The sequence below is a fragment of the Sabethes cyaneus genome, chromosome 3 (genome assembly GCF_943734655.1).
Source record: "Sabethes cyaneus chromosome 3, idSabCyanKW18_F2, whole genome shotgun sequence".
In the NCBI taxonomy this organism is placed as follows: Eukaryota; Metazoa; Arthropoda; class Insecta; order Diptera; family Culicidae; genus Sabethes; species Sabethes cyaneus.
Window position 1 is genome coordinate 178,422,987 of NC_071355.1, and position 24,986 is coordinate 178,447,972.

A 24,986-nucleotide genomic window follows, 5' to 3' on the forward strand; every position below is an offset into this window, starting at 1 on the left:
TGTTTGTAGCAACATCATAAAGGAACGTCCACCCAACCGCCGCTGTTGGATTGGCTATGTCAAACTATGCGAGTAACACTGTTGCGTCCTTTTTCGATTCATTGTTACTGGAAAATTTGAGCACTTCCGCATCGAAAGTAAATTGTTACCAGTTTTTGTCCGTTGTGGTTTATAATACCGGCGGAAGAGTTTCGCTGTTACAATCACGCGAGTCTCAAGCACAACGATAGCTCCTCATAAATTACTATTTTGTTTCAAAACAATTTATTCATGATACGGGGATGGAAATGTACCAAAACTGGGAAGAATTAATAATTAGTATCTACGTTCAAGACAAATTTATGTGCAATAACAGACAACGACGAACGTGCAATCAATAAAGGTTGTTGCAGTTGTTTTGTTAGTGTTGTTTTCGAAACCGGATACTTATTTATTTTATCCAATTCACCTGAACCAATCCCGACCGTTACTCATATGTTGGGTGTCCCTCTGGCTCATTATATTTGCAAACCGTAATAAAAAAAATCTGTCGCTTAGAATTTCACGCCTCCAAAACCGTAGAGCAATAGTTGATTGATCGGTAATAGTAATACGAATCACAACTTATTTTAGTCGTGATACGAATAAGAAAAGCTTCAAAAGGGTATGAAAAAAATAACGACCACGGAATCACCATAATCAACTTGTTATGACCAATACTTGGTGGTAAATATCTCAGATGTCGAAGACATTTCTCATCAGCTCATCGATGTTAAATTCGCACAACACCTTCCCCTCCATTCATGGTCATTGCCGCACCACTGCACTGCACTGCACTGTACCGTCCTCTTCTCTACTGTACGCGCACGCCGTTCACAATCGGTCAATCTGACAGTCGAATGATAATCACAAGCTATTGTTTCTAATCCGATGGTAATCGCAATCGGCCTACCATTTCACACGTGAAAACTGTTTAGGGTATGTAGCTAATTCCGTTTGAACGACCGCACCCGATGGATTGCTGTCAGATTAACAGTGTTATGGTCGAGCAGCCTTCATTGAAGACACGTGCCCAGGAACTAAATACCTGCAATTCATATTTTCCGTCGTGTACGGTGTGCATGATCTTCAGTTCAGGTCATAATTAGATTAGAACGATTGACCGACACTACAGTCGTTTTCGTTTTCGTTTTAGTACACGGCTGTGATTCATTACCATGTAAAGCCAACAGTATGCAACTCGAAAAAAGTAGCAAATGGGAACTGAATGGGAGCCAGACGGTTTGATTTCGCTATTTAAGTGTGCAAAATACAATTTGTATTCAAAACAACAGTTAGGTTTTTGTAATAACGCTGTTTTACGTTTACACAGAAACAAAACAACAGAAGCAAATAGTCATAGTGAATAGAATAAAGTCAATAGAACATGGAATGTTGGCTTGGTAGGTATCTGGAATCACAGATCGCTGAGGAGACTCGTCGATGGCTATATAGGGTGCTGCTATAGTATCTAAAAACAAACCCTCGAGCTTAAACGTCTTCAAAGACTTGACCCTTATTTTTTATCGACAGACTTCGCAGCCGGCTGCTCGAGTGCAGGATAATTACGGGGCTAGTGCAACGATCCTTCTGACTCTATCTACCGTCCAACCGAGATTCCAACTTACGACGACTGACTTGTTAGACCAGGAGCGTCGTATCTCGAAGCTAACTAGGCAGATAGCTAAAGCACCTAGCTAGAACTCCGAAAATTCGACATCGCAGTGGAATGCGGTTTCATGCGCCTCGTGAAAGTTATTAATTTATTAATTTTCAAATTTAAAGAATATAGGTTTTCCGTCAATTTTTTTTCCACTATATGTTCGGTTTTGACTCTTAGAAATGATACCCATATAAAACTTTCTTTAATAAAGCCTCTACTGTAAAAATGAAAAACTAAAATACGCATATTTCAACCCGTCACTTCTCGGATGTATTACATGACTTTTTGTACCAGGGGCCTCTACTTTCACCGCTTCGAAACCATTTATGCCACTCTTTACTCTTGTGGCAAGCAACACACGAAACGAAAAAGAAGGTATTGCTGATTGCAAGAAAAATTTTACATTCAAGAGTGCACAATCGCTTATAAAACCGCTATTTTGGCTTGAATCGCGTCAGTGTCTTCGGCACACTTATTGTTTGGAATATAACGAAAAAGTTCGCCGAAGATACTGAAGCGATTCAATCTAAAATAGCACTTTTATAAGCGAATGCGCACTTTCGAATGTAAAATTTTTCAAGCAATCAGCAATTTTTTTTTATTGCAATCAGCAATAATCATTACAGCTTTTTATTCGTTTTATCCTTTTCACTCAACCGCTGATACACATATGTCAAAATTTGTTGTGCAATAGGGTAACCAACCTATTTTGGACCTCTTCAGCAGCTGTACATAATTTGGACACTTCCATTTGATTTTGCTGTAAGTGTCCAAATTATGTACAGCTGTTCAGGGGGTCCAAAATACGTTGGTTACCCTACTGCCAGAAAATCTGATAATTTTGATAAACAGTGCAAACGAAACGAATTTTTTAAAACTCAACATTCGTGATTTGGTGAAAAGAAATTCAACATTCTTGCAATTTGCATTGTTTAAAAAATCGTAGTAAATTCTACAATCAACGAAAAAAATATATTTTTGCAGCATTGTCACTCGTATTGGGAGTATTGTCAATTGCAAGGAAAATTGTCCAATCAATACGTGCGCAGTCGCTCATTAAAGTGTTATTTTAGCTTAAATCGTTTCGGTCTCTTCGGCGCACTTATTGCTTGGAAGATAACGAAAAAGTGCGCCGAAGATACCGAAGCGATTTAATGTAAAATAGCACTTTTATGAGCAATATCGCACTTTGGATGGTACAATTTTCCTTGCAATTGACAATACTTTCGAGAAAAAATAAGAAAACGAGGGGTATGAACTGACGGAAGATCTCTATTAGCATTACTTTTCCATTTGCGACCAACGATAACTGGCTGCATTTGACGTAAGATTTTTTGCTTTTCGCGAATATCTCTCAAGGAGAAACAAATCATCTACAACAGTTTTTATTCCCGAAAAAATAACCATAGCACCAAGATAAAAGTTATTGTAGCAGTAGGATACAAAGTACAGTAAAAACAATAAAACTTATTGTAAGAAAAGATAACCAAACCATCAAACCTTTTTTTGACGTAGGACTACGTCTTACGGCAAGTTTTGAGATAGGGTGTCATTCCAAAAAATCAAAAAATGCAAGCGTCACGAAAAATGAAAGGTTTTGAGCGCTAATAGCTCTGCGGTTTTCCGATCGATTTTCAATATTCTTACACCAATCGATTGGAAAATCTTCTAAGAATTGACCCAAATGAAGAAAAGTATGGATTCTTGATGTTGAACTATTGAAAAATTGAAAATAATGAACCTATGTGTTACCAGAATTCTCGCTTTGTGATTGGTTGGAAGATTCTTTACAATGATCTAAACCTATACCAATTTGATATCTGTGCTTGGGAAGTAAGCCAAAACAAGTGACAAAGTCTCTTCATTTCAACAATATTTTTTAACACCGTGGTTCAACCTAGACCATTTTGATGTCCTTGCTTGGGAAGTACACCAGAGAGAGTGACAAAGCCCCCTCGTGCCAACAGATTTCTTACGAACGCGATTAAACCTAGTCCAATCTGATGTCTGTGTTAGGGAAGTTTGCCAGAAAAAATGACACAAGTTGGTTGTCCTAACAGATCGCAAATTCTTTACTGCGTGACGATTAAACCTCGACGAATTTGATATCTGTGTTGGAAAAATGTGCTACAGCTGTAGTGTTCGGTATAATACGACTCTGTATGAATACGCATGCTTGCCGTTTCATTAGAAGTGTAGTGAAAATATGTGCTGTTGATAAAATAGGATTGAATTGGTAAAATCCTTTCAACGTGGGAAACCATGGATAATAAAAACAATCTTTAATTTCAGTAAGGTAGCAGGAAAGTAATAGTTTGTGTTCTTGATTTTGTTAAATTGTTTTCAAATGCGCAATCTTTTCAGAATTGAACGTATGAAATATTACTACTTTGATAAATGTTTTTACAACGCATGTAGCATGTATATATGTTGCATATAGCATGTATACATGAAGAATCGAATGATTGCAAGCATGAATACATGCTGCCATCACTACAAAGAGACTTACGTAGTCCTGCGTCACCTATATATGCGGTCGTGTCTTGTACACAACCCCTCTGATTTTTTTTTTGTTAGATTATAGTCACCTTAACCACAAACTTTAACAGCTTGTGTCATTCGTGACTTCTGATGGGCCGGGATTTGAACCCGGGTCTTCGGCGTGAGAGGCGTGAATGCTAACCACTACGCCGAGATTGACCCCCATCAAACTTATTGTAATCCACCAAAGCTTTCATGGTTTTGAGAGATTCTAAGTATCTTAACAATGAAAATATCTATTTTTTCGCGAACAAAACTTTTCATTTACAGTGAAAATTATCGGTAATTTTTTTAAGCGAAAAAACAAAATATAATTTAAAAAGGCAGTAAATTTGTAATGAAATATGACCAGTTCTATTGCTTAAAATAAGAAAAAAAAATACAAAATAATTGAATTTCTGAGCTTTTACAATGAATTTGCTATAATGTCCACTTCACTTTTACAATGAATTCCAATGTCCACAATAAAAACTGTTGTAGAAGTTTGTGTGTTGATTCTACTACAAAATTTATTGTAAATTTTTTTTTCAGGTTGTGAACATGGAAACTTATGGTAAATTTATTAGAAATATAATGGATCATTGGAAAAGCTAAAAAATTTCACAGATGGCTCCAGCATAGACATGTTCTGTCAAACACACTCGACGAACATCTATGACCGACTGTCAAACTGCCTTGCCATCTGATTGGTCCACCTAAAAAAACCGGTTCAAATTAACCGTTATCAACCGTCAACAACAACGGAACGGCAAGAAATTATGACGTGTAATCTGTATCAGCCTTAAAGTTTACTGGGAGTTTTTCGACTGTGATGATAATAGGTTGGAGAATTGGCTGTTCAGTCTTTAAATTCAGTGGACGATTTGTTTTATTTACGCCAACGTTTCGATCTTTAGTTTAGATCTTCTTCAGGGTTTCTACAATATGTCTTTAATTAGTTATTTGTGATCTATCTTGTAGTTTGTGATATGACTTACAAAGTTTAAACCGTCTTTGTCTAGTAACATTTAGCCTATAGTGTTGTCTGTCTTTGAGTTTGGATGTATAATGGTCTGGTAAATATTATATAGTCATGAATATTGTAGTAATTGATATTATGTAAACTCACTAGTTTGTCTATAATGTCTAAAATATGTTAATTGTGTCACAAGTTCACTCATTTGTAGCTGTTTTTGATCACGATATTTTAACTCTTGGTTTGATTTTTCCTATTGTATTGCCTATTCGCTGTTTTTATTCTGTTTGTGTCTAGCGTTAATCATTTATGTACGTGCTAATTTGTGTTTGTCTGTGTGAGAGGTTTATAATTTTTGTGTTTTAGTGTGTTCAGTATTGCTGTGTAACATATATTTATTTCTTCCGTGTCGGTGCGTTTGTTGATGTTATCTGTCGTCATGATGTGGCAAACTTCCAATATGGGTAGTCGTGTTGGTTTGTTGCTTTGATCTAGTATTGTTGCTTGTTCTAGATTGAATCGGTGGTTGGTGTTTCCGCAGTGTGTAATCATCGCTGTTTTTTCCTTCACTTGTGCTAGTTGTATTTCTCTTGTGGTTTGATCCTGTATCTGTGTTATTTTGTCTAATTTGTTTGTATCTAATTTGTGTCCAGATAATCTCGTTTTTAGTCTGTTGGTTGTGAGTCCAACGTACATAGCTTTACACTCTTGGCAGTTAATGCCGTATATTATATTGTGTTTTTGTAATTTATCCTGTTTTCCTTTTGTGGTACGGTAAATCCAGTCGATTGTGTAGTTGTTATAATGTGCTATTTTGATATTTGTATATTCACTAGTCTTTTCAATTAGTTTTGTTATCTTTGGTGTTTCTATGTTAAAGCTATCGTCACAATATAGTGAAACCTGCTTCGCCCACGCAGATTGAAGCTTGTTTTGAAGCGGAGCCGTGCTACTTCAATTAAAACCAAAGTTTCATTTCTTCATTGATTTGTAACAATTTGCAATTGAATGTTGTCAGAGCCCTTGTTCGCAGTTATTTTTTTTTAATTGTTATTTTCTATATTTTTTGACATAGAATTACGTCTTGCCGCAGGGTGTCAATCCAAAATTTGGATTCAACCCAGCGTCACGAAAGAATGAAAGATTTTGAACGCTGATAGTTCTGCCAATTGAGTATTTTAGCGGTATATAAATTTTCACATATTATGGTAACATATAATGTCACTGTATCGTCACATGAAGACTTTTTCAAATTTGACGAGTGAAAGTAATAAAAATAGCATTTTTTTAATTTAAAAATTTTTTTTTGGATAAGACGATAGCTGAAAAGTAACCCACTTTTCTTCTCAGTTCAACTCAGACAACACAGTGAATAGATAAACTATGGTCATCGAACGATACAGGTTTCATACGGGAGCTGTCAAAAGCTCGGTCAAAATGAAGAGCTCTATCAGAAAGATAGAAGGGAGGGAGAGAACTTCTGACATCATTTCAATCAATCAGCTTGGTTGATATCTGTCAAACAGCAAATCATTCTATTTTTGATTTTTATTAATTTTTTCATTATATATATAGACCTAGTTGAAATAAAAAAAGAACTGTTAGATGCAGAAAACGAGCTATCAAATAAGGTGAAAAAATCCACTTTTTTGGGGAAATTAAAATACCCAATTATGAATGGATTTTTATGGTTTAGATACCGATCGACTCATAAAAGATGTAGTAATTATGTGATTTCTGCTGTAACATTCTTTTTCAATCACTCATTAGTAAAAATTACCGAGCAGTTTCAAGGTCAAATTATCCCATACATTTTCTTTGTGCTCACCTTGCTCCACAGGCAGGGACGACAGTTAAATACACCATCTGTTTACTGTGATTTCGATTACTTTATGTTTAGAAAAAAGCAACAAAACCCCCTGCTCCCAATAGATCGAAGAATCTTTACTACGTTTAGACTTATACTACCCAGGTAACCAATAAGCATTTCCAATGCAATTTAAATGCAAGCCAATAAGCATTTAAGTTGCCTCAAATGCTGCTTAAATGCTATTTTGGTAAAATATGCGGCTACTTTACTGCTAGCCCTCTTATAGTGCTGACAATGCTTATTTGCAGCTAGTTACCGACAAGAAGAATGTAAACAGAATTGTGGATGCCAATTTACAACGGTTATGCAGTCAAAAGGCTGGTAAACAGCAACCTGCAGTATAAAACGCCAGGGATGCTAATAAACGATTGATTTACTGCTTATATTAATGCTCATTGGTTACCTAGGTAATTTGATATCTGTGCTTGGGAAGTATGCCAGAAAGAGTAATATAGTCCTCTCGTCCCAACAAGATTTCTTATGATTGCGACAAACCTGTTGGACCTAGGTAGATTAATAGAAAAGACCACTGTTATCTAGCCTGAGTAAAAGTTAAATTTTATTGGTAACACGTATCGAGGTCATTATTCTTGGTTACATTATAATAGCGATTGATATGGAAACAATACTTATAATTCTATAAACACATGATCCTACAATAGTGAGCCGTTCTGACAACTGGCGTCATCTGACAGCTGACGTTATGTTGACAGCCGGCATTCTGCTGTTTGATTGTCCAGTTTGATGACCTGAAAGTAAACAATTTTGTTAAAGCAAAAAACCACCCCTTCCTTGCAACCTAGTGTTCATTTTTAAACGTTGAATCTAGTCCAAATTGATGTCCTGAAGGTGAAACCTCACAGAAAAGTGAGCAGCAATCCTTTCCTTTAGCCCAGTGATGGCCAAGCTGCGGCCCGCGGGCCGCATGTGGCCCTTTAAGATGATTCGTGCGGCCCGCGGACTGATTTGAAAAATGGTGGACTTATGAGAAATTTTTATGACGACATAGTAGTCACTCAGTTTAATTGTAATGCCTCCTGTATGCTGTGAATCGGAATGCTTTCCGGTTTACATCTTGGGGTGATTACTAGAAAATGGTTTTTGTTGTCGCATATTTTACATTTTGTTATGCACTGGAATGGCCAGAGATTATTGGGCCCGTAGCATTCATTGGCGATCTGATTTGGCCCGCACCATGCCTATGCGTGAGCACCACTGCTTTAGCCAGATTGTATCCACATTCGCGACTACGAAGTTACTAATATTTGTTTGGTTTTTGCGTGAAAGATCTTTTATCCGAGAATAGTTTTGAATGTTTCAATTGCCGCTTTGTATCAGTTAGTTGCCTGCAACTATTTACTATTCAATAGTCAAGCATTAATTTCCGTAGTGGTGCTAATGTTTATTTGACCGTCAACTCAGTATAAGGCAGCAAGGTTCAAAACATTTTGCAAACAACTTTATCTTACTTAGTAGTCTTCAATCATTAAAATGAATAAAACGATCTGAAAAATTATCGACTTGCAAAAATTTGGATTTCTCAACCTGTAGCACAGTCAAGCCATTTTAACATAACAATTTTTTTTATATCATCAAAATACATATGTATGTGAACAGTGTTTGATATTAACGAGAGAATTTTGTTAATAGCTGAGTGCGTGAGGGAGATACGGTTCGTTAATTGGGTGTTCATTGGTTGGGCCATGCTCCAACTTGAATGCCAAAATTCTATTGAACTTTTGAGTTTAAAAATTTCAAACAACTGTCCCAACAACTGTGACCCAATTAACAGATTCAGGCTGTACTCCGATTCTGGCACTGGTAAAAATATTTGTTTTTGGCATCACAAATTACACAAAATACATACCAAAAATACGATACAATTATTTGGCGCTATTTTTGTCGATTGCAAGGAAAATTGTTCCATCCAAAGTGCGATATCGCTCATAAAAGTGCTATTTTGCATTAAATCGTTTCGGTATCTTCGGCGCACTTTTTCGTTATCTTCCAAGCAATAAGTGCGCCGAAGATACCGAAACGATTTAATGCAAAATAGCACTTTTATTAACGATATCGCACTTTGGATGGTACAATTTTCCTTGCAATTGACAATATTGAGCTTGCTGACGTTTACCGTACACACACATCGACGCTCGATTTGTTGTTGCTGTTGTTAGATTTTACATTGATTTTACACGTTTGTTTTTGTTTTCCCCCAGTTATACCCCGGTAAAAAATATACGTTTTAGTGAAAAACGATAAGTTTTTGTAGCCTTTTGCACTGGGCTTAGCAAGCGCTATTTACTTAACGTTATTGTGCTTCCCGAGAAAATATTTCGTTTTTCAGCTTCATATAGTTGTGCGCAAAGGTAAATCATGTATTATTGACAGTGTAAGCACGTGTAAGTTTTCTATGTTTATGCTCTTATTCTTTGCTTAGATAACATTTGTTTTGTTCTATTACGTACAGACTTACAAACAATACAGTTACAATGTCTTACGTTAACCGAAAATGATAAAATTTATATGCTGATTGCGTTTGTAAAAAATTTGTCCATGTTTGAACGGACAAACACGAAGCAAGCTACCCTAGCATTCAGCTGATGAGCGAGAGAGAAATATTGTTGCTTTTCTCATCACTCTTGCGTTGACAGTTTCTTACGAGATTTCGTGTGAGTGTAAAAGAGATACTTTGACTGCGAGCAACCAGAACAGAGCTGCGCGCAACTGTTAGGCGCACAACTAAACCTACGAAAGAAAAATTTTAGATAATAATCGCAATATTTTACACCACACATATATCGATATGGTGTGACAGACAAGTCAAGGTTTCTTCGCAAAAACCCGCCTAACGTAGTTCTACGCCAGCTACGCTGTTGTGTCTGGAATACAACCTTTCTGATTTTTATAAACCACTTTTTACTTTCAACACGCTTTTCATTTTTATTTTGAGTTTGTGTGACGTCCAAAGAGGGGGGGGGGAGGCTGAGTTTTGCGACACAATCGGACAGAGCTTTTGCTTTTATCAAAATTTAGCTTCTGACACAAAAGCGAGTGAAAAACAGTATAATCAATATATATAGAATGCCAGTGTCGCTGCAGTGCGCGTGGCAAACATCACACTTGTTCAGATAATGTATTTACAGTATATATGCATATGTGTGTGTGCCTGAGATTAATCGAAAAGGAATCTCATTGTCAAACTTTGACAACCAGTTTAAAATTTCAAATATGGCTGCCAAGTAATGTGATTGGAAACTTCACTTGCTGCAAATTTCTGAAAAAATCGGTGCAAAAGGGCGCAGTTGTGGGATTCAATTCATCCGGACGAAAAGAAAAAGAACGTTTAAAAACATTTCACTGGCATGAAAACACAGCGATGAGCGCACTGATGACAACACCAACGAGCGCACAGATAAAGAACAGATAAATAACAATGAGCAACTTTGACAATGAAGTTCCCGATTCACAGACTTGATACAGATTGTTAGCATCATGTTTACCACAATGAGTCCCGTAGTAAAACAGCGACACTGGCATTCTATATATATTGATTCTACTTGAAAAACACGTAAATTTGTGCTTCACTATTTTGCTGTGTATCTATTCCGTGCACCCATCAGAGTATATTTATCTTTAGTTTTATACCCCTTGCTTTCGTCAAATAACTTGACGAAGACGAAGTTTATCGCTAAATCCTGGTTCCAACTCTGATGCCTGGGTTCTGTCAGTGCCAATGTCAAACGTGTCAAACTCAGCTGATTTGATAATCAATCAAAATCAATACAAGCATCACGAAAAAGCGCGAAAATTATCATTATTGTATATTAAATATAAAATTATTTTGTGTGAAAAGCTTACATAATTGCAGTTTTTGCAATTTTTATTACTCCAAAGAGTTGTTGTGAATTGTATAATGGAACTGTTAAGATCACCGCCAGTATATCACACAAGCCCAGCTCAGAAATCACGTTCAAAAAAAGCTGCCCATCGATTCAAATATGGTTCCCCAAAGCTAGTGGATATTATGAGAGAGGTTAGTTCATAAACGGTATATGTTTCTAATTACAACTTAACATACCTTCTATAAAATTCCAGAAATGTCGCCTGCGAATTAAGGAAGCCCGTAATGAACACTTGCTGAGAAAGCGCAATATCGTACAAGAAGAGAAGGCACTGTTGGAATGGATTGTGCGGGAGGAACTTTCCGAAATCGAAAAAGATATAGAGCTGCAAGAATTGATCTACCAGGAGCTGATAGCGGAGACGAACGAATGGTTGCTGGAAGAGTATGAACGTTCCGAGAGCTACCTGATTGATGAATACGATCAAGAAATTGTGTTCTGTCCCGTTTGTCAGAAGAACCAACTTACCCAGATTGATGGACACAGAATTCAGTGTTCCTGTGGTACGGTGATAAAGTATGAAAGCAGCTTGAGCAATTTTTGCAGCTTACTCTGGAATACGGTGAACGAACATGGCATGCGCTGTGAAGAAGTTCTTCATTTCTTTATTGAACCACAGACCGACTTCGGACAGCTGAATGCTTTCTGTCCCGGCTGTGATTTTTATAAAAATTTGACCCAGTGATCAATGCATTCCGTTATTTTATTGTTTAGCATTTCGTTTTAAGTTGAACTGTTTAGCTTTATTTTGGTTTAAGATTTAAGATACTTGAATTTGTATGTACTGTAAAAAGTTTTGGTCTGTTCAATAAATATTTTGACGTTTAAAAACTGTTTTTTTTGTTTTGAAAATAAAGCGTTTTGTGGCCTTGCGGTTCATCGTTGGCGACACAGCGGAGTTAGCGGAGGCCTTGCAAGTCAGCATCACTGAAAACAATCAAGCAACGAATGGCATAAATCGTAATTCGGATCGGAATAGTCAGCAACGGTCGTTAAACAAATTCTAACTCAATCGATTTGCAAACCATGCCGTTTCTATTACCATACCTAAACATGCCTGAGCCTGTTTTAATTTTTACAAATACAGAATAATTATTCATTATTATTATCCGAATTCTTGATCATTATTGCATTATTCATATCTGATAGCCTTCTAGTGTAAATTAAAAAGCAATTACAGTGGTACAATACTCGAATTCGTACACCAACAAGCAGATTTCGTCCTTTTACATTTGAAAGTTCAACAGAAGTTTTAGGGACATGTTATTTAGGTAAACGCATGCCTAGTGTCAAATGTTAATATGTACAGTATCCCCCCGCTAATCCGACACCCAATAATCCGACGACTCAATAGTCCGGATCTCGCTAATCCGGAAAATTCCGAATTGAAACGTATTGTACTTGACTTCTTTCAATCGAACACTACCTTCGTTTGGCTTCTCCGTTAAAGTCAGAATGGCACTCTTTCTAACTAAATGGAAATGGTACACGGTGCTGCGTTCACTTTTGCCATGGCTATAATATTTTCATTGCTATTCTCAATAGACTGATATGCTTGCGCTTATTTCGACACTTACTAAGAATTTCAAAGTATTTTGTTGACGAAATTGAGTATTACCGCGTATAAAACGTAGTTATTGCGTACTTACGACAAATATTTTCAAAAATTTCCGGAGTTGTTTACGTATGGATGTAAACAAAACCACATTTCAAACTCACACTGACGTCAGTTTGACTGTCGGATTATCAAGTCAAAATTCGCTAATCCGGCTATAAATTTGTCGGATTAGCGGGGCGGTACTGTATTAAGGCATGTTATTTGGTTTCGGAAAAATAGTTTTTATTTATCAGAAAAAAATGTATAAATTAGCGCATGAAAAAATCCACTCAAATTCATATTCGTACAGGATTCGAATTAACAGTTTAGATATCCAACCTTGCGTTTTATTCTTGACCTGGAAATGAGGTCAGGCATATAAATTAATATATATTTTGAAACGACAGTTCTTTTTGAATTAGCAAAGGGACGGTAGAAAGTAATGAAAATCTGAGATTATAACCGGATTCAAACCCACAACATACGCCAGGGCATGTGGCTCGCTGGTACAAATGTTCCTTTGAACCATAGAGGCGCTGGACCTAACCTCAGATAATAGCTTGGTTCGAGCCATGCACCTTCCAGCGTTGGACAAAAGGTAGTCACAACGACTATACTTGTTAAGCGCAGCTTCTAATACACCCCCCCCCCCTCCCCTCTCCTCTCCTCACACCTTTCCGTTTTTTTTCTCTATCACTCTAAAATTTTTATTACTTTCTTCTATCGTCCCACAGACAAACAGACATAACTCTTGGAAGAAAAATCAACAAAAATTATCGTACCTCACATTTTGCCTGAACACTAGCACCATCTATGATCGACATTCCCAAATATCAAATAGCAATATGGGTGTCCCTCGAAGTAGCAAGTATTTTTTATGGGGAATTCCCCTTCTTTCGTGAAAAAGCGCCACCTTGACCAAAACGGAGACATTCCCAACTAAGCCCAAATTTGAAATGACGGTTTTATCGGTACGATGAATGGAAAACGAGTGTTATGTCTGTTTGTCTGTGATCGTCCCTTCGTCAACTGTAAAAAAAACTACCGTTTCAAAAAATATTAGCTTAGATTTCGCAGATGTCAGATGTGGCTTAATTTCAAGGATTAGTAATTAGTAGTCCCTAGTATCCCTTGCTCATTGCAACTACGTTTAGTCGTGTGGAAAGCTGTGTGAGTTTTGTCGTGTATTCGGTGGGAATTTTGTCCCATTCGTCCATCAAGTACTTTCTAAGATCATTTTTGTAAGAAATTTAATCCGTGTAATTCTCGGGTACTTTTTCATTTCGACGTATCTGCAAATGAGAGATTCTCTTCGTGAAAATTTTCTTTTCAATGCATTAATATCGCCGTAAAAAGCGGAAGAGAGGAGACAAGAAGAGAATCTCTCATTTGCAGATACGTCTAAATGAAAAACTACAAGGTATACAGCCTAAGGGTTGTACGAAAGGGTGACGTAGGACTATATCAGATCATTAGATCAAAGACTAATGTAACTGCAGTTCTGGCATATGTATATGTTTATAAGAATCTGTGAGTGCCATGTTTTAAGTGAATGTTTAAAAGAGAAGAGCGAAATATTCAGATTCAATTCTTCATTGAATGCAATGGTGGCTTTGAAAATACGTGGACGGGGGTTCATAAATACAACGCCTTCAACCATTGAGGCATACAGATTTCTTTTCAAATCACTTGCCCAGTAAACCATTTGGTTTGTATATCTCGATTGCAACTGAGGTATACGAAATCATTTCTGAACGAAAAAGTTATATTTCACGCCATATAAGAACATATATGTACCAAAGTGGAGGCGATATTAGTTTGTGGTATTAGGTTAATCCTCCGAATAACATATTGCTTATTGGGATATTAGTATAGAAACTACGTGAATAGCGGTGCATTTTGTAAGGTTATTTTCATGAGATGAACTGTCAACATAAATATAAGAGACAGGCGAATTTCGTACCAAAGTCTAATCATCAACGAAAAACACAATAAACAATATCAGAAACTTCGTAAACGCGAATAAATTAACTCAGCAGCAGACTTTTATTTCCCGTGTATTCATTATGGTTTCTTACATTCCTACCCCTTGTTTGACATTAGAGATGACAGCACAGAGTTCCGTCCAGGGTCACCAGATGCGCAGATATCTCTGTAAATTATCGAATTTCGGAGTCCGTGTGTTAATATTTTAAAACCGTGATTAAAATGCAAATTTTTGCTGATTGCATACATTTGATACGGATTTGTATTTAAGCATTTACGGATTTGCGCAGATTCCTTCAAAATGTGTATATAGTTTTAATGGTAATTTCGTGACAGTCAACCTTTTTAAATTTTTTGAAATGAATTTCAGAAATTTAAAATATATCTGGCATCTCTAATTCCATGATGATTTTGTTTTGCTGACGAATGTTGTGCGTGTACGGAGGCATCTTTCATGCCTTTCGCGAGTGTATTTTTTAGATTTGTGTGGTCTTAATTCCTTGATCCGTGCCCAGTTGTGAAAGTTTAACTGTAAGAAAATATAAGACACGATCAAGCGGCATTGGTTCTAAAGGAAGCCATATTTCGCATCGGATTCTTATCAGTGAGCTCTTTCTCCCAGTATGTGTGATTATCAGCTATTGCAGCTGGAGTGTAAATAACTTCTCCTGTTACAAAGAACAACGTTTCGCTGATATTCATTGCTTTCCTGGTGATTTTGCATATTGGAACATTTTAATTCGAAGTTATAAATACCGTGAAAATTGAAGGTGTGTGGAAAGTTTCATTGCGATGCGATTGTATTGACGCTTAAGCGAGAGGAACTCGGGGAGCTTGTGATATAACGTCATCACGGCGACTCACAAATATTACATCGTTCCACAGAGAGACAGTCCAAAAGTTTAGAGGATATTAACCGACCAGGTGGAGTAAAATTTCAATGCTGGTTCAATAGATAAAGCAAACTGTAGAACAATAATTGCCAGAGTAAGGTGAAAACTTGTTCGATAGGAAGGCATGCGAGTCGCTTACCGCTTCTAGCAGTGAATTAGTGCACAAAGAATACAAAACAATCACTGAGCGAAACATACGATAGTGTAGTACAAGCAAAAAGCGATTGAAAAGCAAAGATTGTTTTGGAAGTGTACTCGTCGGTTAGTTCGGGAGCTTCCAAGCTGTCAGTTGAAGATCAGCTGTGCTCTCGGGAGGACAGCAACTATTCGCAGAAAAGCTGATTTTACCTGGCGTCAGATTGCGGCGGTAGCTATGGCCAGAAGATCTTCGTTCCGATACATTACGTTTATTCTGACCTGCATGTGTAGTCGTTAATCGCCGCGTTCGAGTGTTGTTTCGGGAAGCACACTTTCATTTCTTTTTACCCAGTAAACGAAAGCCATTACCGATTACTAAGCTCCTGTCGGTGCCAAGCCAACCGCGAGAGGTGCCGCGAGAAAAATACACCGACTAATGAGGTAGTCCGGCAAGCGCCAGTGTTGTACAGTTATTGTTGAATAGTTTGGATGTAGAAGGTTAGTACGTTTTAAACAATATTGTCAACTTTTGCCTCTATTGCATCTTAAACTTGAGCATGACCTATCCAGACTTGTTTATTGTTGACCAATCATTGAATATATATTACTTGAAAGGGCATAACGTATTTTGGTACGGTTAGCTTGAAATGGGATACGCACTTCGGATCACCGTATAGGAATGGTTCGCATTGCGTCAAGATGTTTTCAGAAAGGGGCAAACTGAACCAGTCAGTTACGGGTTTACCGCCAGCAGCAAATTTCGCTGACAAGGCACATATTTCCCAAAGAAGCCACATCAGTAAACCATCTGCTTTATCAAAATTTCTTAGATCATCCAAGTGATTACTTTTTGATTTTAGTATGAATCCAAGACTTAGTTTTTTACTTTTTCGATACGTTATTTCGTTAACAATAGAGCTATAAGCACAACCGTCATTAACTCGACAACCTTGCGGCAGATACGAGTTTGCGACCTGTTCTTGGTCGCTTGTTTCAGTTAAATCCAAACACAAGAATTCAGTTCGTCTCTTTTATGGCTAGTTTCCTGCTTATAGATTTTTCTCTGGCGTTGAGCTCTTGATACACAATCTGGTTTGGTTACGATATCTAATGATAATTGTTCATTGCACGCTGTTTTAACGCAACATGAAACTAAAATTATTGTTTTTTTTTATTTTCCACAGCTACCTCCTCGTGATATGCAAATGTGTGATATAGTATAGATGTTCAAGAAGCCCGTCACCAACTAGACCGATTCTACAGGCGCCTAATATTTTTCTTCTTTCTCTAAATTCGCTGCTCACTTTTCTCGACGTTCAACCCGAGTGCGCGCGTGCTAGTAGTGTGAATCTGAAAGTATTCAACGTCATTTGGCGTGAATGTGTTTCCTAAGTGTATATAAGTGAAGTCTTTAGGTTTAAAGAAATACAGGCAACTTATTCGCGTACGTAGTGTCGTTTGTTTTTGTTGATATTATTTCCCATGTCGCTAACGGATCGCAGTCCGCTGTTCAATATGTCTCCGGGACGCAACACCAGAATGGCTCCTGGAAAGCTCGGTAGCAGCAGCTTCGGCACAACCGGTGAGGAGCGCAAGCGAACCGGTGAAATTATCCATTCGGGTCAATTTATGGTTTCGCATTTTGAAACCGAGGGTCAGGAGGACGAGGATGACGACGATCTTGGAATGCAAGTGGTCGTGGAAGATGTTAAACCGGCCATCGTTGATACCGTAATTTCGAACATTATTTCCAAACGGAGCCCACACTTGTCTTTGGAATCGGTAAATAGTGCCTCGAGCAGTGCAATTGTTCCGCTCCGAGGTCAGTCCAGTGGCAGTACGGAACTGATTCGCTACGCACAAAAACGTCAACCGTTGCAGCTGACCGGCCGGTATCCGTGCTCTCAAGTGGAAATCGATACCGACCTGTCGACGGTGTTCAACACGCTCAACGTTACCTACACGTAAGTTGAACCAAAATGTCTCATTATCTATTACATTTAATTTGCTCTAATCCGAGCAACAATCCAGATAACACGTATTAGGTGGTCCTGAGACTTTCTGACGAATATCCAAACCAGCTATAAGCCTTTGAGACCTGTTGATGCAATTTCAGCGACCTTTGGTCGCTTCTGCCATTTATAGTCATTTCAAAATTGTGTGTTATCTTCACACGAGTTAACTCCTTCTTTTATTTTTGTTGTTTTCGTAGTCTCCAATCTGTTGTTTTGCGTATGCATTTCGCAAATTCGAGAGGTTACCTCAGATAGGGGAACGAAAAAACTGACGAGACACAAGTTTGTTGCGAATAAATATTTCATTACGTTTGTTTTTTCACGAACTATTCATGTTTTTTTGACTGCATAATTTAACAAATTTAGAAACAATTTATGGTCCAACAAACGATCCAACTGATCTCGCTCGTGTCTTTGCTCAACTTCCTGTAGGTATTCCGTTAACGTAAACAAATAGGCAATTTCGCTATAAATATCAGTTTTGTTACGTACATCGTCGCCACTTGCTTACGTACATTCATAACGAAGCACCCGCAACTGTGCGTGCCAATTTTGCACCCGCTTCTTATCGCGGTCTACAAGTATTGGAATTCGCCAGATAGTCGAAACCTGTTTGAAGCAGATTCGTTGCGCGACTCGTCGGTGCTGAACGGTGCGGAAGAAAGCAGAACAACTGTGTTGACTCAGTGATTTGGTGGCGATTAGCCCAGCCAGGGTTTATCGATGTGAGCCCGTTCTAGCTTGCAACGATAATGAATTGCTTCAGTGAGCCTGTAGCTTACGAAGATCCGCATTTGTTGTTTGAATTTGGCGAGAACGTGCGACACGCATTAGAGATTGAGTGCTACAAAAACAGGAATCTCATTTATCTGCTGTGTTTCTACATTCTCCTTAAAGAACCTGCTTTTCTGTTAAGACAGACTTCGCAGTCGATGTGCTATCACCGCTATCACCAGGCTTTTGCATGCTAGGGGGACATGGGGTAAGATGGGTCTTTTTCCATCCAACGACTTAATATGGACGATGGAATTTCATGCAATGGCAAAATGTTGATGGTATATAAATTCTTCCATTCAACCGGCAAACTTCCCTATTCGTTTTCACAAAGTGTTGCAAAGTATGCTAAATAAAGATGTAGACCTGCGTCAGCAAATTCTGCTTTACCCACATTTTTCTGAGTTTATTTTATACCGGTAGAGGAATAAGATCATATCACGGTTGACGGACTGACTATGAGGAAAATAACGTATCTCGAAGTAGCAATTAATAACATTATTATGTAGTTTTTTTAAAGCCACTTACTATGACAAAATGATAAGAAAAATGTACAAAGTCGTATCAGTCAGAAGGCTTTTTTAAATAAACTTCACGTTATTGGAATTTCTAGTTTCAACTACAGTACAAGTTACTACGAATATAGTGAGTAGGTTTTTTTTTTCCTGCAGGCCTCGTAATTATTCGACATTCCCAGCTAATTTATTTCGTGATCGTAAAATACCAATTTATCGACGCAAGAATACAACACACGACGACAATTTTACTTATTTTTACGTATTTTACTTTTTTTCGGCAACAATCCGATTATCGAATCAGTGCCGAATTTGGATTTCTTCTCCACGTTTATTGGTCTTGAGCTGCGTAGTACGCACGTTGGACCCCTCTATTCCTGGCGCCGATGGTATTCTGAAGAGAACGAATTTCATGGTATAGTCCATCCTTGCAACGTGGCCGGCCCACCGTAGTCTCCCAACTTTCGCCAGGCGTACCGTGATAATCTCTCCAAGTAGTGTTAGCGGAACTGGTGGTTCATACGTAGTCACTCTCCGCTTTCAATTTGTACTCCGTCAAAAATAGTCCGCAACACGTTTCGTTCAAATACGGCAATCGCACGTATGTCTTTCGCAAGCAAAGTTACATTTACTAGTCCGTAGAGGACTACCGGTGTGATTAATGTTTCGTACATCATCAGCTTTGTGCAGCGGCGTAGGCTCCTTGATCGAAGCCTCTTGCGAAGGGAAAAGTAGGCTCAACTTCCTCGTATTTTTCAAAAGGTCCTAAGTAACATTGAGAGACTCTCTTTAGCGTCCCTCTCTTCTGATTATTGCTGTGACATAAATGCATTCCAACTAAAATTTTCCTCACGTTTAGCTAGATAAAGACGCTAGCCACCGATTTATGCAAAGCTGGTGTTTTAAAATGCATTTGTATTGCCGTGGGAGGTGGAACAGAAGAGGCACAAAGAGAATCTCTCATTGTTACTTAGGTCCTTTTGAAAAGTTACGCGAGATTTGGTTTTTGACGCATTAATTTATAACCCAATCATCCTAACCTTCGTTTGTAGTCTTAGTTTTCAGTAATATGTAAGTAGGTCATCTGCAACAGCTAGGAATTCGTTTTTTTTGTCGAGGAACGATTCTCGTTTCGACACTCACCGGATCACACCCTCAATAGCAATATTGAATAACATACAGGACAGCCTATCCCCTTGCCGCAACCGTCTGCGCGATTCGAAGGGATTCGAGAGTGCCCCCGAAACACGCACGTAACACATCACTCGTTCCAGGGTAGCTTTGATCAACATTTCAGTTGCTACCCTTGTAGCAGCGTAATCCCAGATAACACAAGATCGTAATAGAAATTAAATCGTTTTCCTGTCAATTTTACATTGGAATTATATAATGATTAGAGTATGTCAAAACAAAGTGAACAATGCAAAACAACTTTTGCGTCGTGCGTGTCCTCATATACAACTCATGACTGTGAATTATAAAGCAGTATAGATGATTGCAATAGTTAGTTATATCTCAATCATATATTCAGGAGTATTAATTTGCTTGTTATAAAAACCGTTGTATAAAATACAAGATAGAATTAAAAATAATCGTCAAAATTTTCGCACGTATATTGCCTCCACTTTGATACATATATGCTCTTATATGACGTGAAATATAACTTCTTCGTTCAGATATGACGTCGTATTTCTTAGTTGCAATCGAGATATACAAATCCAATGGTTTTACTGGGATGCCGCGATAGTTACAGCAACTCAATCGATCACCATTTTTGTAGATGAAATAAACTTCCATCCATTCTTCGAATTTTTTTTTCTTCCAAATCCTGGAAACTATCCAATGAAGTGTCGTTAATGGTCTCCACCATTTTTAGCTGAGCTCTAGCCTGAAACCGGTTATTACCGGCTGCTCTAATAATCTTACGCTGTCCGATTTCACGCCGGACTTCTTCGAGATCGGGAGCTGGGACGCTATTGTCTTCTGTAGGCACTCCCAAGTTAACTTCTGTTCCATTTAAAGGCCCAAACACAATGCATTCGCTTTTTAACACGTTGCAGAAATTGCCGATGAAAAACAACACTTATTTGTGTAATCTGCCGAACAAAAAATCAGAAAGCCAAATTCCGAAAACGGAATGTAGTGCCGTGACTTTTTTTTTGTAAATTACAACTCTATATAAATGATGTATCCTGAATTCAGAGTTTCAATCGAAGTTTTACAGACGCGAAAAACTCTGCTTCAAGGAGTCTTCAAAGTTGTCGGACAGTAGAGAACTTGTCTCCACTTGTAAGACACAGTTTTGATACTGTTTGAGGGTGTTGCGCATGTAAGCACAAGATAAACTTTTTCCCCAAACAACGCGGTTTTAAATAAGAACGTTCCCAATAACGACGTCTTCGAGTAATAATTACACCTTATTCTCTATCGCTAAAGCGGCGAATGCGTGTCATTTCTATATGACATTTTGTGTGACTGATCATCACACATTAGAGAGTGTTTGCTTACTATCATGTGCATATTCGGGCTAGTTTCGACGCCTACAATAGAAGGGCACTGTCGATACACACACATTAAGAGTCTAACATGGCATTGCATTCTCGTAAACATATATTACGTTTCTTTAAAACCGAAAGGCTGTTTGGAGGACGTACTCAAGGTAGGTAGGTACACCCAATCACTACGAAACCACTATCTAGCTCTCAACAAACGCTTCAAAAAGTCTAGCCAGCACTGCTTCCGCAAACAACATTGAAAGTAGACTGAAACGCAACCCGAAGTCGTGGAAATTTGTTTGCGCCCAACCAAAAGACGACGGTCTTTCAGCAACCATATTCCTTGGCTACTGCAAAACTGGACGAATTCGGTATTAGAAGGCCGCTTAAATCGTATCTGTCGAATCGTTTTGGTATTGCGTTTATTGATGTGTACCTTTTGCCAGTTTTTACTGCTTTTACTATTGTTAATTGGCGCACTCGCCGTCGCCGAAGACTGGTAGCGCTCCATTACTGGGAGGGCGCAACCCAAGAAGGGGAGCCTGCCGAAATCGGGGGCACAGGCCATACAGGGAAGTCCCCCAAAAACGGGGGCGATACCAAAGAAAAAGTTGACTCCACCAAAGTCTAACACCCCAGTTAGAACGCCGGAGGCCACCGCTGCTAGCTCGGCCAAGAAGGCGGGCGACAGCGGTAGGAAAAAGTTAACTGAAGACGTGGTGCACCCTCTGGAGGCGGGAGTTGGAAGCCAAAAGGTTGGTGGACGAGTTGTACTCGTTCATCAACTCACGGTCTAATGTCCATCTCGACATTAAAAAGCTGGTGGTGAGCCTCCGCTCCACCGTCATAGCTGCCGAGGTGGATAGGCATGAGCTTCTGCAGCGATGCCAGATCGCCGAAGCTCAGGTCATAGCCGCTAAGACCGCCAAGCGCAAAGCAGCTACGCCTGACCATGGACCAACGCTGGTGGCCAAGAGGCATCGGACTTCAGACCGCGTCTCTACCAGCGAACACGCGGAGGCGGTTCCGGATGGTGCTGCCGGGACCGGGGACGACGACTGGCGGGTGGTTAGGCGTAAACCCGCAGACATGTTTGCTTACTACTTACTACAGAGGCCATCGCCAACAAAATGTTGGCGTCTGGCAAAATTAAGGTAGGCCGGTCAGTCTGTAAACTTGCGTCCAAACGGCGTATTGAATGCTGTTCCAGGTGTATGGGCTTTGCAGGCGGTGCGGCGAAGACAGGCACTTCGCCAGAAGATGTAGAAATCCCCCCAGGTGCTTGCTCTGCACTGCCGAACGGGAAATAAGTACGCCACAGGTGGCCCACTGTGTGCGGCTTATAGGAGGGCCAAGTAACGATAATGGTGCAGGTTATACAGATTAACCTGAACCACTGTGATACGGCACTGGAGTTGCTTTGGCAAACGGCAGCCGAAACGGAGTGCAATATTGCCATTATCGCCGATCCCTACCGGGTCGCCCGGGGCGGCGCTAACTGGGTAATCGACAAGGGTCGGATGGCAGCGATTGCTGTGATGGGTACATACCCCATCCAGGAAGTGGTTTCGTCCAACCAAAAAGGGTTCGTGATTGTTGTGGTCGATGGCGTCTGCATCTGTAGCTGCTACGCTCAACCTAGGTGGTCGCCGGAGCACTTTGACCGGATGCTAGACGTGCTCACCGACGAGCTCACGAGCCGCAAGCCCGTTGTCATTGGAGGAGACTTCAATGCTTGGGCTGTCGAATGGGGTAGCAGGTGCACTACCCCTAGGGGACAAAGTTCCAAGCTGGACGTAAGTCTCGCAAACGTGGGATCACGTCAGTACCTTTTGTAGCGGGTACAACAATCGATCACCGATTGATATCGATGAGCAAAAGGTGATCCTTCTGCACCCCAACATTGCTAGCCAACATGGGTTGGAGGGTGTCCGATGACCTCACGCATAGCGACCACTAAGCTATACGGTACACGATTGAACGACGGATGCCACGGTCATGCGGGTTGAAGTCGACTGGGAGGAGGTGTAAAGTGAAGGCCTTCGATAAAGACCTGTTCGTTGAAGCACTCAGCGCAGAGAGCAACCGCTCGAACCTGAGTGCCCGTGAGCTGACGAACGTCCTAGTACGGGCATGTGATACCACTATGCCCAGGACGAGGCAGCCAACGAACGGTCGTCGCTCGGTATACTGGTGGAGTGATATTGCAGAGCGTGAAGGCTAGCGCAGAGGGCCCGGACCGATGCAGATGCTGAAGCTCGGGAGGTCGAACTTAGAGCGACCAGGCTGGCGCTCAACAAGGAGGTTAGGCGTAGCAAGAAATCCTGTTTTCATGAGCTATGCCGCGATGCGGATTCGAACCCCTGGGGTGGTGCATACCAGGTGGTGATGAAAAAGATGACGGGTGCGTCCGCTCCGCAGGAAACCTGCCCCCAAAAGCTGAAAGTCATCGTGGAAGGGCTCTTTCCGTAACACGATCCAGTTTGGTGGCCTCCGACCCCGTACGGTCAATCGACTGATGTCCTCATTCCGGTCACGAATGAGGAACTCATCGTGATTGCCAGGGGCTTAAAAACGAAGAAAGCACCCGGTCCTGTCGGGATTCCGAACGAGGCACTCAAAATGGCGATCCAAGCATATCCCGATGTTTATAGAGACGCTTCAGAACTGCCTAGAGGTATGCGAATTTCCAGACAAATGGAAAGTCCAAAGATTGGTACTGCTGCCGAAGCCGGGGAAACCACCTGGTGATCCCTCGTCGTACAGACCAATTTGCCTATTGGACACGTTAGGCAAATTGCTAGAGCGGGTAATCCTAAACAGGCTGACGCCTGTGGTGGAAAGTGATGTCGGGCTGCCAAGCTCGCAGTTTGGCTTCCGTAAGGGGAAGTCCACTGTAGACGCCATAAAGTCCGGAAAAGACGAGGCAGCAGGTATTGTGCTAACTGCGGTCCAATCGCATTAGCGCTGCATAGGATGAGGGTACCGGATTATCTATGCAGGTTGGTTGCCTAAAAGTTACTTCGAGAACCGGACGCTAGTGTGTGACACGGCGGATGGGACGAAGAAGTACAAAGTGACTGCGGGTGTTCCACAGGGCTCGATTCTCGGCCCCACGCTCTGGAATGCCATGTACGATGGTGCTGAGACTCGAACTACCCACTGGAGTCGAGATCACTGGGTTCGCCGATGACATCGTCCTTACAGTGGTAGGCGAGTTTCTAGAGGAGGTGGAAATGCTGGCATCGGACGCCATAAGCATAATAGAGGGTTGGATGGGGGCCGTCAACCTACGATTGGCCCACCATAAGATGGAAGCGGTGATGATCAGTAACCGAAAGTCGACCTTAGAGGCCAAAATCATCGTTGGAGGACAGGTGATTGTCTCCAACCGAAGTGTGAAGTACCTGGATGTTATGGCATACAACAGACTGAACTTCACCAGCCATGTGGTTTATGCTTATGGTAAAGCGCCAACAGCGGTTACTGCGCTGTCCAAGATCATGCCGAACGATTATGGTCCTAGCAGCAGTAAGGTTGGGGTTATTGCAGCCATGATCCCCATATGCATACTTCTAGGTGAGGACATCGAGTGCCATAGGCAGAGGAACGTCAGGGGCA

General features: G+C 40.1%; 2 protein-coding genes across 2 annotated transcripts in view; both read left to right on the forward strand.

The window, feature by feature from the left end:
• The window catches only part of LOC128743360 (homeotic protein female sterile), a 420,579-nt gene that overhangs the window by 343,440 nt on the left and 52,153 nt on the right, over positions 1 to 24,986 (forward strand). Inside the window, exons 2-3 of the mRNA XM_053839915.1 lie at positions 15,666 to 16,064; positions 16,751 to 17,530. Of these exons, the coding sequence (XP_053695890.1) occupies positions 17,049 to 17,530 (482 nt within the window). The 5' untranslated portion in view covers positions 15,666 to 16,064; positions 16,751 to 17,048. The remainder of the gene's footprint in view (positions 1 to 15,665; positions 16,065 to 16,750; positions 17,531 to 24,986) is intronic.
• Positions 10,888 to 11,687, forward strand: LOC128743364 (RIP-like protein). Its single transcript, XM_053839920.1, has 2 exons — positions 10,888 to 11,083; positions 11,146 to 11,687. The coding sequence occupies exons 1-2, from the start codon at positions 10,964 to 10,966 to the stop codon at positions 11,635 to 11,637; spliced, it is 612 nt and encodes a 203-aa protein (XP_053695895.1). The 5' UTR covers positions 10,888 to 10,963; the 3' UTR covers positions 11,638 to 11,687.